The 15,637-nt window shown below is 43.7% G+C and overlaps 1 protein-coding gene across 1 annotated transcript in view; it reads right to left on the bottom strand.

Annotated features, from left to right (window-relative positions):
- unc79 (unc-79 homolog, NALCN channel complex subunit) overlaps positions 1-15,637 on the bottom strand; it is a 30,328-nt gene that overhangs the window by 2,121 nt on the left and 12,570 nt on the right. Inside the window, 31 exon segments of the mRNA XM_029493700.1 lie at positions 87-176; positions 298-375; positions 474-578; positions 1,802-1,912; positions 1,993-2,061; positions 2,389-2,562; positions 2,956-3,041; positions 3,228-3,340; positions 3,469-3,507; positions 3,645-3,785; positions 3,876-4,021; positions 4,291-4,442; positions 4,860-4,961; positions 5,699-5,834; positions 5,880-6,982; positions 7,089-7,238; positions 7,606-7,768; positions 7,944-8,126; positions 8,229-8,518; positions 9,728-9,910; positions 10,027-10,228; positions 10,619-10,800; positions 12,008-12,165; positions 12,283-12,431; positions 12,536-12,615; positions 13,022-13,027; positions 13,086-13,227; positions 13,479-13,706; positions 13,903-14,118; positions 14,571-14,711; positions 15,312-15,435. Of these exon segments, the coding sequence (XP_029349560.1) occupies positions 87-176; positions 298-375; positions 474-578; positions 1,802-1,912; positions 1,993-2,061; positions 2,389-2,562; positions 2,956-3,041; positions 3,228-3,340; positions 3,469-3,507; positions 3,645-3,785; positions 3,876-4,021; positions 4,291-4,442; positions 4,860-4,961; positions 5,699-5,834; positions 5,880-6,982; positions 7,089-7,238; positions 7,606-7,768; positions 7,944-8,126; positions 8,229-8,518; positions 9,728-9,910; positions 10,027-10,228; positions 10,619-10,800; positions 12,008-12,165; positions 12,283-12,431; positions 12,536-12,615; positions 13,022-13,027; positions 13,086-13,227; positions 13,479-13,706; positions 13,903-14,118; positions 14,571-14,711; positions 15,312-15,435 (5,242 nt within the window).

Raw genomic sequence — 15,637 nt, 5'->3', positions numbered from 1 at the left:
TTGAAGACAAAGTCCACGCTTACGATGGAGAGCAAAGGATAAGATGCTCTGCTTATGTGGCGCTCACATGAAGAGTAAAAACCTACTTTCAGTTTAGTTAGCGTGTGCATATCTGCAATGAAGTCCAGAAGCTCGCTTGTGTATTGCCTCATGCATTCCATTGCTGCAGTTGTGCACTGTGGAGAACAAAAGCAGTTTATCCTTTTGGAGGAATCACACTGGGAACTGTGTTCATTTTCCTGCTGCTTTATGAGGCTGATTTTAATACGATCCAAAACAAAGCAACTAAAGTCTTACCCCCGGCAGCGTCAGGATCATGTGCTTTTGGATGATGGTGGATTCTGCTAGACGTGTGCCGATATCTGCACAAATGAACTGACAAATTCCACAAGACCGATTTTAGCACGGTATTCAGCAGAGGGCCCTGTATTTTGGTTTGTGTCAAACTTGTGTGTGAAAGACTGCAGTTTTACCTGGACCAGCAGTAATAAGTTTGTGTCAGGCAGAGGAGACTTGAATTTGAGAGCCTGCAGAAGCTCTAACACCACAATGCGAGACATGTAGAACTTATCTCTCTCCTGGATGAGGAGATAGAGAGTAGAGTAAATGTACTGATGCAGCAAGACTGCCTTTTTCTATTATCACTCTTCCTTACTCATGCTGCGAGGAGAGCATACACTCTGTAGCCTGAATAGAGGGGGAAGGACAGGCAGCGAGAGGGGAGGGAGGGGAGATGGAGAGTAGTGAAGCTGAGGAGTAGATTTAGGCCAGTCCAGATCTCTCCTCCCAGAGTCCCAGGCAGCTCAGATGAGGCTGTCAGGCTGCCTTCTCCCTCCCCGAGGACAGGCTGCTCTCTTTGTTCATCCCTTCCACACAAAGCCCAGCTGCCTGTTTACAAACCACACTGTCATCTTCTGGCTTCCACTTTGCCTCTCTCTTTTCTATGTAGTGATGTTTGCTTATGTTGGGCACACGCACACGCTACACAATACAGAGCTGTTTCCTTCATTTCTCTCCATGTGGCCTGTTAATGCGCATACCTGTACACACAAGTCTAATTATCAAGAGGTAATGGAGCATGTCTGTTAGTAAATAGCTAATCACAGTCCACTCTTAAGCTGGAGGGCCAAGGGGCACTTCTCATACAGCGTAACGCCACTGTGAGAAATGGCGTCTAGTGTGGCAAACTTCTGTAGGTCTGGAAAGCCTGACTGTGTCCTTAAAAGCTGACCCCCAAACATAATCGGTTGAAAAATCCCTCCTACGCTTGCCAGACACCTCACATCACTATAAAACAACTGCACAAGACAGGTTCCAAAAGCAATTGCTCATAGTGACTTTGGGTTTTGAAAAGCGGATATTATACGGTGAGAAATTAAAGAGGGTGTAGAAAATCAATACTGCAGGAGACATAAAGCATGCAGTGTTGACAGTAGTGGAGGACTGAGGATCCATCTCACCAAACAGTGCAGACAGCGCTGGCTCCATCTCTGTCTGAGACAGCTATTCCGAAAACACACCATACATCCTCAGGCCTAGCACACCAACTAATCATGTTAATCAATACTGGCTGATTGCCTACTTAATCATTTGTGACACGTGGGCACATTTCTGGCCGACTGGAGAGTCAGGGAAGTAGGTGTAGCACTAAAAGAGTGATGAGGAGAGGGGAGGCCTGCAAGCAGAAGCTCAACATTTTTAACACTGCAGATTAGTTGAAAAGGTTTAACTCTTTCATGACTGTTCGCACAAATAACTGCTGTCAGCACATGTTTTATCACAACAGATGAAACTCTAGTACCTTGTTGAAGGCTTTGTAGCACAGTCCACATAGTTCTACGAGGTAGGAGAGACTGAACATGCCATACTGAATGACAAAACTCAGCAACTTGGAGAAGGGCTCCAGGAGGCTCTGCAGAATGGAAGAACAGAAAGATTGTTAAGGACCTGGCTTATGGCATGTAAGTGTGTAAAAATCTACCTTGGGCTTACCCTGGTTGCATTTGTAGTGGGGATTTTCAGCAGACAAATGATAATCCTCAGGCTGGAATCCATGGGGCACTAATGAAACATATAGATTGCAAAAAGCGTTGAGAAATCGAAATTGCCGGCAGCTTTTAAAGTGCAGAAGTTAAGACAATAATTGCATGCTGCATATCCATAGTCCTGAAGCTGATGTCTTTCATTTATCTGCAGGGATATTTTAAATTGATTGAGTACACACTAATTTGACCTTTCAGTTCAAAAGCACAAGTCAAATCAATTACAATTTTAAGATCTATCCTATTGAACAACAACAAGTACACTGCTAAATGCTTTTTCCTCCAGCCATAATCACATTAAGCCATATCAGACCATGACTAAGTGAGCGGAAGAGTCAATATCTACCTTCAGAGGAAGCACAGAGGGCAGTTTGGTGAGGAAGGTCTGGAACTGGTTGCAGATGGTCGTCCACAGGTTGCTGGGAGAGTCCATGGGGAGAGCCTCCATGAAGGTGGCTATGTTGTCCAAGCAGTGCAGCATTGTGCTCCCTGCTGGCAGACTCTTCTTGTTGTTCAGGCCCTGGAGGGCACAGAGGCAGAAACCATAACAGGATTATATAATGAAAATAACTTGTATGAGTGAAGCTACTTCCATTTAACTGATCGTTCAGTTCTAATCAATCGTAATGCACATGATGAGAGCACATCATTTAGGACACCGAAGCACACGTGATTCCTTGGATTGGCTCATACATCAGTGGGTTCTTGTATGTGTCATTTATTTAGCTTAGCAATGACAGCCAAGCAGCACAGTGGTGCAGGGTATGGCAGGTTTTATTAAATGCCCCGGTGATGTGTTGTCTTAGATGGACTTCTGCTTTACATGTGGCCAGAGCACAGAAGCTAGTGCTTTGACAAGAGCTCCTCCTGCTGGTTATGTGACTCAACACAGACACACGAAGGAGAATCTTACCTCCAGCAGCATGTTGAGGGCAGCAACAGAGCTCAGTTCATTGAAGTCTATCAGCGAAGAGGCAAGTGTTCGCAAAAAACTCCCATCTGCGCAAAAACAAAACAAACACAAATGCAAAGAAAAATGGTCAAATCTACTGTGGGATTCAGACGACAGAGCCACAAGGTCGAAACACATGAAAAATAAGCAGCCATTAAGGACCGTAGGTCTATATGGAAATGGTGCAGGGACATTTGAGGAAGTTTTGAGTCTAGCAGTCAGTGGTACCAAACCTTTGATGTTGCTTTGGAATAGCTGGGGCAAGATGCCATTAGGGGCCAGCTGGTGGAAAATACAGCGCAGAAACTGCTTGGCTACACCTGCTACATTCCCCGGGATCAACATACTGCAAAAAATCATAGGGAGAATGTCTGAGCTGGACAGGCAGTCACACTTCACATCTATTATTAAACTCATCTATAAGCACGAGGGAATATCTGAGCACATTGGTTTGACAGCTTTAATGTCTCATACCTCTCAGCTTGTCCAGAAAAATTGGCACTTGATGCCAACCTGAAAGCAGTTAAAGCAGTGGATTAGGGCTCCGGGATGAATTATGCATGAGTTCTATGGGCGAGTTATGAAACTTCATTCAACAGTGAAGTGCTGTGTGGATGAAGAGTGCAGGATGGTTGCTGGAACGGCTGTACCTGCCCACAGACTGCATGATGTCAAGGAGCATCGGAGCAGCCAAATCAGGACTGAGGTGGATGAACATGGAGAGGACAACCACTGCCAGGCCGAGCGTCTCCTCGTCGTATTCCTCCAGCACAGCCGCGCAGTCCCGACACCTTTGGACATTACATATAATTGCACACGGGCTGGTTAAAGCGGTAAGATACCGTGGAGGATAGCTGAAATCCCCGGACTGATTCCTTCACCTGTCAGACATTGTGGTGGGCTGCTCATCGATGAACTCTTCTGGCGCAGGGACAAACATGCTCACTGTGCTTGGTGCAGACAGCAGGCTGGTTTTTGTTGGACCTGCAGAGAGAAAATATCAGTAATGGCATAAAAGAGCCGCAGGCTTTTCAGATTCAGTGATTAGATACTGATGGATCAATTACAGAGAACATGTTTGTTCTGTTTTCAAAAAACATTGGTTTAGTTTTCCTGTAATTTGAAGAGCACCAGTCATAATCTGACAACTCAAAGAACAGATATTTAGGCATTTAACTATGTCCCTAGGCTGTATTTCATGGAGATTTCTATCATTCATTAGTTTGCCCTGATTTTAAATATGATTTTAAAGGTTTAAGAAAAAAGGAAATTATAAAAACAAGGGGACAGTCAAACTAGCAATGTCCGTTGTGTTTGTTTGAGCAACTGACCTGTCTCCCAGGTGCTGATGTTGTGTGGCGCACTGGACTGATGCTCTAGTTGTCTCTTCATTAGCTGGCTCATGGTCAGAGCTCCCAGAGAGCCTCGCTTCACCTGACGGTACTGAGCTAAAGGTCAGACACACATGCAAAGAGCAACATCTGCCTTAAAGCACCTGCTGCACTTGATCCAACTTTCCAAACAACTAGTGTGTATACGGTTACATGGAAATAGGGAAGACACTCACATGAGGGGAGATGGTCACTTTAGAGTGAAAGTAATTAGAAGATAAAGTCACTGATTATTTGATGGGCATTTTCCCTGTTTTTATCAGTTTTCTGATTAAGATGTCAAATTGCATTATGCGATGTTTATTCCATATTTATTTATTAAAAGTTAATTTGCAAAGAGAAACACACAGAAATTCCAGGAAATATGTGTGAAGATGTAATATAAAAGCATACATGTCAGATTAAGGTCCTCCATAACAGTCTGAGTTATTTAAGTTCGAATAGAGATTATGTAATGAAGCATTTGCATCCTACTTGATACTGAGGAGCGGTGACTTGTTTCAGGCATTGCAGCTTCAAGCGTTGGGGCTGAGGCAGATTCTCGTGGTTTTTCCAAAGTAGACAGAACTTTGTGATCTGCAAGGCAATACAGGTGAATGATGGGCCGGGGGCTGGCATCAGAATATATGCCTTGATATGCCAATAATTATCAGCAATCATCTTGCTGTGATGTCTGCCATTGTGAGAGGTTTACAGAAGTTATATCCTTTTTAGTGCAAATTTATTCACAGTTGATTTGTGACATGAAACCTGTGCCTTGCTAAATAACCTCGCCACCACTTTACAACTCATTTATTTCCCTAATTTTGAGTTTGAAATTTAAAAACTAATTCTGCCTTGCCTTAAAGATTCTTTACCAGGAATTCAAAAATTTGAAATACTAAGTGTGTGTTTGTATGATGAAAAAAGTGAACACATACATCATAAAACACCACAGGACAACACAAGGCTAGACGACACTTTGTCCTCCCCAGGAATACAACAGTGTTGCGTCAGGTTATAGGTCCTAACTGCATGTATGTGATGCCACGACTGAATGTATTCTGTGTAGTTTGGGATTTTGGATAGCCAGACATCTATTTTAAATACTGTGAAAAAAATGGGATTTTACATGTCTTCACAAGTCTGGTATCAGTTTTCATATTATAATAGGTCCTGTCTGTAGTTACAATAACTTTGAACCAATTTAGTAGAATGCTTTATTTTGATTATTATCCATTTCAAATGTATTGCGGTAAGCCTCCTCATATTCTAAATATCATCAAATATTTTGAACTTGTAGCATAAAGTTTTTATCCATCCCTTCCCCTTACCAGTTTCTGTGGTCTGCTCACCACCCAGCTTGTCAAACGTGTTGAATGAGATGTCCAGGTATTCCCTCTGGATGGCACTGACAGCTATCTTCCTCTGTTTCCGCTGCCTTGGAACGATCTGGATTTTAAACTCTGCCTCATCATTGTCGTCTCCGTTGTCAGGTTTTAGGTCACTGTCCGCATCGTCACCCATGTCATCATCGTCTTCATCATCACCATCCTCTTCATCCTCGTTGCTGGTACTCTTGCTCTTCTCTGGTGAGGAAAGAGGCTCTGCTTTATCCTCTGGGATGTCCAAGAATATGGTCCTACCAGAGGGACTTGCCCCAAGTCCTATACTAGTCTTCACATCTTCGGGGGCTATGGATGCATCATCTAAAGAGGTGTCAGGGACATGTGGAGTCTTCCTCAGCAGGTCTCTTTTCTGCTTCAGGGTCATGGGGCTTTCATGGCAGACATATTCTGTCTGGTCAGGAAGCTCCAGAGAGGTGCTGGGAGTCACACAGTTTGGCTTCTTTGCCACAAATGGTTGAACGGAGCCTCGGTCTGCTACCAGAACCTCCGGGGCCGTTTTGTCACTGGAGCAGTCCTCCACACTCACCTGAACCACCGGGGACAGTCGTAAAGTGTTACTGCTGGCAGGGGAAGCAGAAACCTTTGGGCTCCCGATGAGCTTGGAGCTTATGATGGTGTTAAGATCAAATTCCTCATCGCTCTCCACGATCCTCAGTGGAGGCAAAGGTTCAAACACCAAGGAGTCGCTGTCAGACATGGAGAGTAGAGAGTGTTTCTCTGGGATTGAGGTGCAGTCGGAGGACAGATCAATGAGGTCCTGGTCCTCTTTTCCCTGAGCTGATCCCACTAAGGACCCCTGGTCCAATTTGTCATCAAAGGTTTCCATGCAGCTGAGACGGACTTCAGGGATGACAGGTTTGGAAATGTCAGACTGTCCCCCTCGTGAACCTCGCCGGTCCACGGGATCGCCGGCTTCCACGCGAACCAAAGAACCATCTGAGGATCCTTTGCCATGATGTCTGCGATGGAAAGTGGTTGAGGAAGGAGGCAGGACCACGGGGGGCACCTGCATGTCACAACGGTCAATGCAAGACTTGCGTCTGTGCTCGTCAAGATTGAAGAGGATGGAGTCAGTGTTGGAAATGTCCAGAGACTTCTGTTTGTGCATGGCCTGCAGCCTCTTCTTCCTGGTGCTCTCCTCCCTCACACAGTGCAGAATGCTGTCCTGAAGGGTGCTGGCTTCACGGTACTCTGACAGCTCAATTTCACCTGACAAGCAGAAGAAAAACAAGAATTTATCCTATTGGAAGCAACAAGCAAATTCAGTCGATGTGCAGTTATACTACACTTGAGCTGTAAAGACTCTGCTTCATACTTTTTTTGGCATTCAGCTCGACCGGCTGGTACTTCACAGACTTGCTTCCACCGATCCTCTTTAGGCGAGCGAAGAAGGTCTGTGACTCCTTGTTAGCAGCACCAGTCGGAGTGTCATGGACATCTGACTCATCGAATACGCTGTCCTCCTCTAAAACGGAGAAAAATGTGGAGATTTAACACCAGCAGTGGCTTTGCGTAGTACTATATCAAATACCTGAATGTGATTAAGTTGGCTATCGTTTCTCATCTACAGGGCACATAAATATAGGTTGGCTTTCTTTAAAAATGCTGTTAAATGTTGCACAACTAAAACAATTCAGCCAAAGGCATTGAATGCTCCAGTATTTACTGAGTATCCAAACGTTGCTGAACAGTTTTATCATTACTGTGAAGGTTCACACCAACAGAATATATAATGAGGCACTTAAAATAAATAAATGAAAGAACGTGTTGGGTTTGATTATAGCCATTAAAGGCATCTGCTGAGATAAACAGCATCCTGTATTTTGCATCACCTTTTTCCTTCTCGCTGTAGCGGCTCATGTTGGAGTTGTCACTGTAGAGGGGTCCCGCTGAGGCATGGGGCCGACAGCTGTGAAACTGGGCATTGAGTGTGTTGATAGTGATGTGGATCAGATGGAGGACCACTTTACTGCCTTCCATGTCTCTGTATGGATACTGTGGATGACAGAAAAACATCAAAACCTTTAGATATATAACTGTAAATAATAAAAAATGCATATCATAAACTATAAATAAGCTTTAAAATGAGTTTTTGCTGTGATCTATGAGGCTAAATGAATAATATTCTAGGCAATGAAATTACATTGACACAGAATGAGTCTAAGGGTACCTTATACAGGATAACCAGCAGGGTTTTGAGCCACATCTGTCTGATGTGTGGCCTCAGGGCCCAGAGAGAGCATCGGGGTGGCTGCTGGAAATAGTGTCTCAGCTGGGGACACGTGCAGTATTTCAATACCTGAACCACCAGAGGGAGCAGCTGCTTCCCCAAACCGATATTGTAGTCCATCACCTGAAGGGAAGAGCATTTCAGTTTATCAGCTTGGATATCACACACATTTGCTCCTCACAACATACCCCTGGACACGCAGCAGTCATCACATGTTTCAGTTACTTGTGCAATGCCTGCGATGAAAGCGTTGAAGCAGGTAGAGGTGCGCATCTTCTGAGGTGCAATCATGAAGCAGCCTTCCTGCTGGTCGTAGCCAAGCAGCACATACAGGTGACGCTTCACAGTGTTGAAAGCTTTGGCACTGCCGATGTCACACTCTGCGCTGCTCTGGTCTTTGGCCATAAACTTCATGAGCACCATGATCAGTTGGTGGACTGTCTGGTGATCTATGCCGGCGTCCTCAGGAAGCAGGTCTTTGATGATGGTGTCATCCTCAGGAGATGGCGTCTGGCCTACAAGAGGAGCTGAAGCATCAGGGTTAAGGTGAGGGAGGAAGCGTGCTTCAGACAGGGGGGAGAGGGAAGGGTGCAGAAGAAGCAGGGGGGAGGTAACAAGACACAGTTGGGCGGGAGGGGAGTCAACTCTCCTGTCCACTTCTCCGTCATGAGAGGTGGAGATATGTCACCATGCAGGATACAAACAGTAGAGCAACATGTGCATGGAATGTGTTAACAAACACAAAACACGAACTGCTTGCTGTTAGCAAGAGTGTTTTTTTCTTCTCAACCTTCCCAGTGTCAGAATTAGTATAAGCCAGAAGGCAGGATGAAAAAACAATGGCTGTCACTACAGAGCAAACATTGCTTTTTCATGTTTGATTTTATGTTTCCATGTGTAAGCTTTATCCATGGTAACACTGATTGATAGTAAGAATAGCAATACTGTATGTTTCAGATTTGGGTTGTTATTTACCTGGCAGGACTTTCTCTATCATATCTCCCAGTGTCGGGGCAGACTGCTCTTGCCTTGTAAGCCTTAGAGCTAAAAACCACATATGAAGAACACACTTTAGGAGAATGTACAGGGGAAGTAGCACAGGACACATGTCTGAGCTTCATCTTCATCCGACACATGCACGCACAAATACATAATACATACAAAAGAAACCAACGAGAAAATAATGTTCCCAAGATTTAAGGCATTTTGGATGATCACACACACACACAGCAACTACATCATGTTTGAAACCGACATAAGAAACATCTCCCAGGAATTCAGACTGCCTTCCAAAGTCTGAGTTCACAGCCAATGACAAAATGAATGTCATGGTGGTGAGTTCCTCCTCTTTTTTTTTTTTTTTTTTAAACATGGTAGCATTTACTCATTCGAATGAAATGAGATTTGGAAACAAACAAACAAAAAGAGAAACACAAGGAAACTGGGACCAGACCAGACTTTGGTCAAACAGCATTTGCAGCTAAAAATAGCATTGTTTCACCCACAGGGGGTAGAAATTAGTCAGTGTCAGGCACCGTCTAAACAGAAACAGGCATATATTTACTGTTTGCCTCTATAATGTCCAGTTTAACATCCCACCAATAAGACATTTAAACATATCTCAAACTGTGTTTGCAAACACTGTTTAACCTCAGACTGACTGATAGTGACAGGATAGGATTTAATCTGACAGGCAGACCAACTGGCTGATCTGTGCAACTCACGGAGTCTGCTGCTCAGTGACTCAGGGAGTGAAAATGCCCGTTTGGACTCAGTTGGGCCTCCCTTCACACTGTCACGGAGTGAACGCACACTCCTCTGCTGGTTCCTGGCGAAACGGGCCCGTCGTATTTTCCAAAGTGCTGCATCACTGAGGTTAGCTACATTTGTCCGTACAGCTGTGATGGCTGTTAAAAGAAAGTTTGTAAACTAAATGTGAAGCTTTTTTAGTCACCACAAATTCTCTGAAATAAAAAAGAAGTGGAGGTGAAAAATTGTGGATTGGGACATAAGCACTACTTACTTGTAGGGAAAGGGAACTCCTTGTTGCAGTCCAAGTGTAACTGGGCCTCCAGAGACAAAGTCTCAAAGCGGTTGACAAAGAACTCCCAGCTCAGAGCAGGAATGTCTTTCTTCAGGAAGTGAAGGAGCAGGAGTTTGCTGAGGATGACTGGTCGATCCCTCACAACAGTGTCAAACTGGAAATCTAGGCAGAGACACAAGCCCTACAAAATACACAAAAGTATGCAAATACATCAAAACATGATTTCACACACGCTGAATATGAAATATATTAACAAATTATTCACATTTAAGGTATTTCATGAAAAAATACATTTGATAGTTCTAGTCTCTAAAATCTGTAATCAGCATTGCTTCTGTAAAATCTGAGCAGTACTGAGTATTCTGACTCATCAGGTTTTCCCAATGCATGTCCAGTGACTGCACATGGGTAGATGTTTATTGGCTGAAAATGTCATAGAAACAGCTAAAAATATTAACAGAAGTCAAATGAATATATATAAATATTCATTATAGAGCATGACATACATTTAAATACAACGTCAAGACTGTACAGAGTGAATAAAAGACTTGGTTCTGTGTGAGCAGCTCACCTGCAGTGCTGGCTTCTTGATGGTGTCCAGCAGCAGTCGGGCTCGGGTGGCCACAGCTGGGTTTACATCCTCCACAGAGGCCAGGAAGCAGCAGAACGCATGGGCCAGGCAATACTTCAGCAAGTGGTTTTTCGTCATGGCACCAATGTCCAGGAACCGACACAGCACCGCCACCTTCTCAACTGTTTTCATGAGAATGAACGGCAGAAGATCATCAGCAACACAGACTGAGTGAACTATGACAGGCAAGAGGCAAGTCAGATGTCAGATGTGTGATTATAATCACCTTGCTATCATAAACCTGCCAAATAAATTGCTGGTGAAGATTTCTCTCATAGTATCTTTATTTGCATGAAATATGAACATATCAATTGGATTTTGACAACTAATAAATCTATAAATATCATCCAATCTAGTGAAGATCTGTTCAAATTACATTTCTGATTTCTATTTATTAACTTATTTCACACACAGTTGCCACTCTCACAACATCCATTGTGTCCTTGGTCATTCGTCATGACTGAGATTAGAATCTAAAAATAGACACTTTATTCTTAAATTCATAAACTCTCAGATGGGCTCATGTGTAGCACCCAGTGTTATTCACTAGATGTCAGTGTCTGAGTGAAAAGACCAGAGCAGTGAGAGTGGGAGACAGATAATTTTTTTAACACGAATCATGCACACGATTGTACAAATGTACAATTATCTTTTTAAACAAGGTCGTTTAGCCATATATATATTTTTAAAACTGTTCATGTTGGAAATGAAACTCAAAAAATGAAACAACTTGTCATTGTAGCACCGCATTTTACCAGGTGGAAAGAGCTGAATTTTATGTCCTAAGCGTTTTATTAACAGAGTAGGAAAAAAAAAATCGTACACCTCTAGGGAAAATATTTATTGTGCATTTGGGGATATTGTGAACTGAGTTGCTCTTTTCATTCCCTGTATCCGTACAGAGAGGCAGCCTGTCATCTGCCTGCCTCTCAAGGTCATACAGTTCCTGTCTGCTAATCACAAGGCAAGAAAAACCTTTATAATCCCACAATTCCCCTTTGCTGCCAGTTTGAGCCACATCGTAACCATGGCAACAAAAGGGGAAGATGTGAGCAAGCCGCGGTGTGGGAAGCACATTATATAGCAAACTGGGGATCACCCTCCAACAATTTATTCACACATACAACCACCACCACAAAGCACGGCATTAAAAAAAAAAATAAAAAAAGGATGGTTTGGTCACATCATCACGAGATCGATGCTGCGTTTACATCTAAGTGCGAGGCAATAAATATACGTGATCAGTTGGTAGTCAGCAGCTGCAGATATTGTATCATGAACAGAAGATGATTTCACACATCATTACAGGATCTATTATCTGTCGCCCACCTGCTTCAAATCGTGTCTTCCAGTCTTTGCTGTTGAAGTTTGAGTTGATGAGGTTCCAGAAGATGTCAGCCCCATGAGATAAAGAGAGCGCGTGCAGGAGCTGAGGTACAGCAAGAGAGGCTAATTGGCAAAACTCTGACTTCAGCATGGACCACAAACTGAAACACAGAAGACACAAGTAACCATCAAAAAACTGACTAATTCAACAGCTGCAATATTATATTTTCATCCAAATGATGTTTTTCTTTGACAGAGGGGGAGGTGGTGACGCAGACCTTGGGATGAGCATCTTCTCCTGGACGTAGGCCAAGAACTGAGGGTGATCTTTGCAGGCGAGGTACAAACACTCTCCGTGGAGACACAGGATCTTAAGACAGTTCAGCATGTTGAACAAGATGTCAGGCTCCTCAAACTTGGACATCTCCTGAATAAAAAAGGCGAAACTGGCTCACAAACACTAAAATAATTCATAGGAAACATGTTATACGCTTTCATAGTATTTGTTCCCCAGTTTTCCAAATTTAGTACCTGCAGGATGGTGTATATAAGCTTCAATGACACAGGGAGCTGCTGGTAGCAGAATTTCTTATCTGCGTTATTCTTCATGGCTGGAAGGAAGAAGACTTATGGCATAGGAAACCATTCATCCTTCAAGTTACTGTGTTAGTTACAGTTCCACAGCCGTACAGTCACTGCAATATATACTGACCGAACAATCAGTTTGAAATTCATGCCACTCAAATGTTGGCTCATTTTCCAAAATATGTAGCAGGAGTCAATAGCCAGTTATCTTATCATAAAGAGAAATGTCAATTCAGTTCTCATTTTTTGTTTGGATTAAGGACATGGGATATAAAGTGGCTGTTATTGACAGCTACATGTTGACTGTGCAGGCATGGCAGCGGTATCATCTTCTCACATCTTCTCATATAACCTCTCATACAACTCGAATTACAAGTATTGGTAAGTAGTATTCCAAACAAGATCATTGGCAGTCTGATTCTGGCAGTCAACAGCTGTCTGACAAATTTATTTCGGTTCTCATTTGAACAACATTGTGCACAGAACTGCTACGTACGTGGGTTATCAGGAAAGTGATTAATGGGATTCTCAGAGTGTGTGCCGCTTGGGTTGTCCCCTTCCTCACTTCCATTCTCCACCCCAAAGGAAAAATCTTGCTGAGGCACGAGCAATGTTTCCTCCAAACTTTCCGTTGATTCCTGGTAAATGAGAAAACGTTATCAAGGGATTTTAGAAAAGGTAATAAATTCACACAGAGACAGAGATTGACATGTTTTATGAGCATACTTTATATACGGCTTTACTACCATTTGCAACAACAATAGCTCAACCAGAACTACAGCAGTGTTTTGGGGACAGGATGAGTGCATGACATTCATTCCAAAGCTTTACCTTAATGCATATAGTTCATTTATATCAGGCGCAGTAGAATTCAAGCTCTATGTCTCACCACCAAGCGTATTTCTTCCCGGGGGGTCAACCTCTCCAGGAGCTCACAGCCCAGCTGGTAGCACAGGATGCTGGATTGGCACAGGCTGCACTCCAGGGCCTTCTCATCCTTCTGGCAGGTGTGTGAGCCCCCCCACGGGGCCTGGAAGACATTGTTGATAATGCCCACGATATCCTTCCCCAGGCTGCTGTCTAGACCCAGCATCACACCATCATCCTGGAGCTCCATCTGGGACAGCCAGGGAGACGATCGTAAAAACAGTGGAACAAAGAGTGGAGCGTGAAGCACAAATCTCAAGATCCCACCTGTGCACAATGTTGTCATTGCACTGTGCCACTTTCCCTCTATGAACAAGCAAACTGTGCTGCATATTGTTTGAATATAGCAGAAGCATTACGCCATTAGGTTGGTACAATAAGGTCACCTGCTTCAGGATGAGGTCAAACATGAGGATGAAGCAGCCAAGGTTCATGTCATCATCGTCACAGTCCAGGTCCAGGGCGCAGTGGCCTGTGGCATGGCCCAAGTTTTTAAAGGGGCTGCAGCGCAGGGGGCTACGAAATGGGCTCCTGAACGGGCTGGGGAACGGGCTGAGGGTGTTGTGCTGCCCACGGCGTCCCGGATCTGACACCACACTCACCTGTGAGCAAAGAGCACACCATTACAAACAGACAAAATGATGTCAGAGGTTTCATGATCATGACAGTCTTTCAACCCCAGTCAACTTAGCGATTATGCCACAGACTGCAGACTGCATGGCTTTAAATTTCAATGATAAATCTACATCACAGTCAAGCTTAATTAAACCCTTCAAGGTAGCTATATTTAGAGATTAGGAGTTACCATGGCAACATACAGTAGGCCAGTGAATGGTAGAAAATATATGCCAAGAAGAGAAGAAATGTGTACAACTTATTGCTAAATAGACATTTGGAAGTCTGGAGGAGCATAGAGCACAACAGAGGTGGCTTATTCTGAATAAAGGGAGGAAAGGCCGATTACTGATGTGACAACTGAACTGGAGGAGTAAAAACTGAAACTTGGTACCTGAGCTCTGACATTGTTTATTTTTTGGCCTTGCAGTTCTCTCACCCTGCGTGCTCCAGTGTTGCCAGTCAGATCTGAGGCGCGTGCTTTCCTCTGATTGGCCAGTTCCTTCAAAGAGTTCACTCCATCAGAAAACATCCCGATCAGCAGCTGAAGAGGCACTACGATGTCCAGCTCTGACAAAACCTATATCAACGCAAAACACACACTCACAACAACGATGTTGTTCTACTTTCCATACGTTTGCATCTAGTGATAAAAACAAGTCTGTGAACAGATTTTATCTAATGCTTTTCTCGAGAAAATTAATAAATGCACGCATGGCTTGATGTTCATGAAATAAGTTATTAACGATTTAGATGAACTGCCCATTCGATATATAAACTCCTTACCAATCTGACATTAATACACAAAAGAGCTACAACTTCCAGACAAAGGTGGGCAGAGTGAGGCTGAGCACCACCTCTGAAAATGACCTATTTACTGAGTGGAGATGAATGCATTCACTTGATCATAGTTGTGACAGAAAACTTGAAATTGATCCATGTATACAGGGCAACAAGCTGTTACTGCATATGGGATGAAAGGCGAAGTCCCTCTCTTGGTCTCATTCTGCAACCCAGATTTATATTCAGCAGAGCTCCTGCCCAGGCTCTCACACTCTATGACAGCCTGTTCAGTTCACACTCACTGTGGACAGAACCGCAGGATGTGAACTGGACACAAGACAGCGGAAGTGTGTGAATGTGTGTGTGTGTGTGTGTGTGTGTGTGTGTGTGTGCTTACATGCAGCCACAGCAGAGCCTGCTCCTGAACAGACGCTGGGTAGCCAGTGAATCTGCAGCTGATGAAGCCAAACATTTCCTCCATAGAGAAAGGCAGGGGACACAGCTCAATATCAAACATCTTGCTGTAGGGAGAAAACAGATGTGTTCACATTAGTGCATTTATACAGACAGACGGGAGACAAAAGTTTATCCTTATCTACAGTGACATAGTCTTTTTTTTACTTTCTATATTGTGTCATGATGTTGTGTTGACCATGACCATGGTGGAGGCCTTCTCTATCTGATTCAAACCCTGGGATGTCTATCTGCTTTTCATTTGACCCA

This window comes from Echeneis naucrates, chromosome 22 (assembly GCF_900963305.1).
Source record: "Echeneis naucrates chromosome 22, fEcheNa1.1, whole genome shotgun sequence".
Classification (NCBI taxonomy): Eukaryota; Metazoa; Chordata; class Actinopteri; order Carangiformes; family Echeneidae; genus Echeneis; species Echeneis naucrates.
The sequence above is the reverse complement of the archived record's forward strand: the minus strand, read 5'-3'. Positions and strand labels throughout refer to the sequence as shown.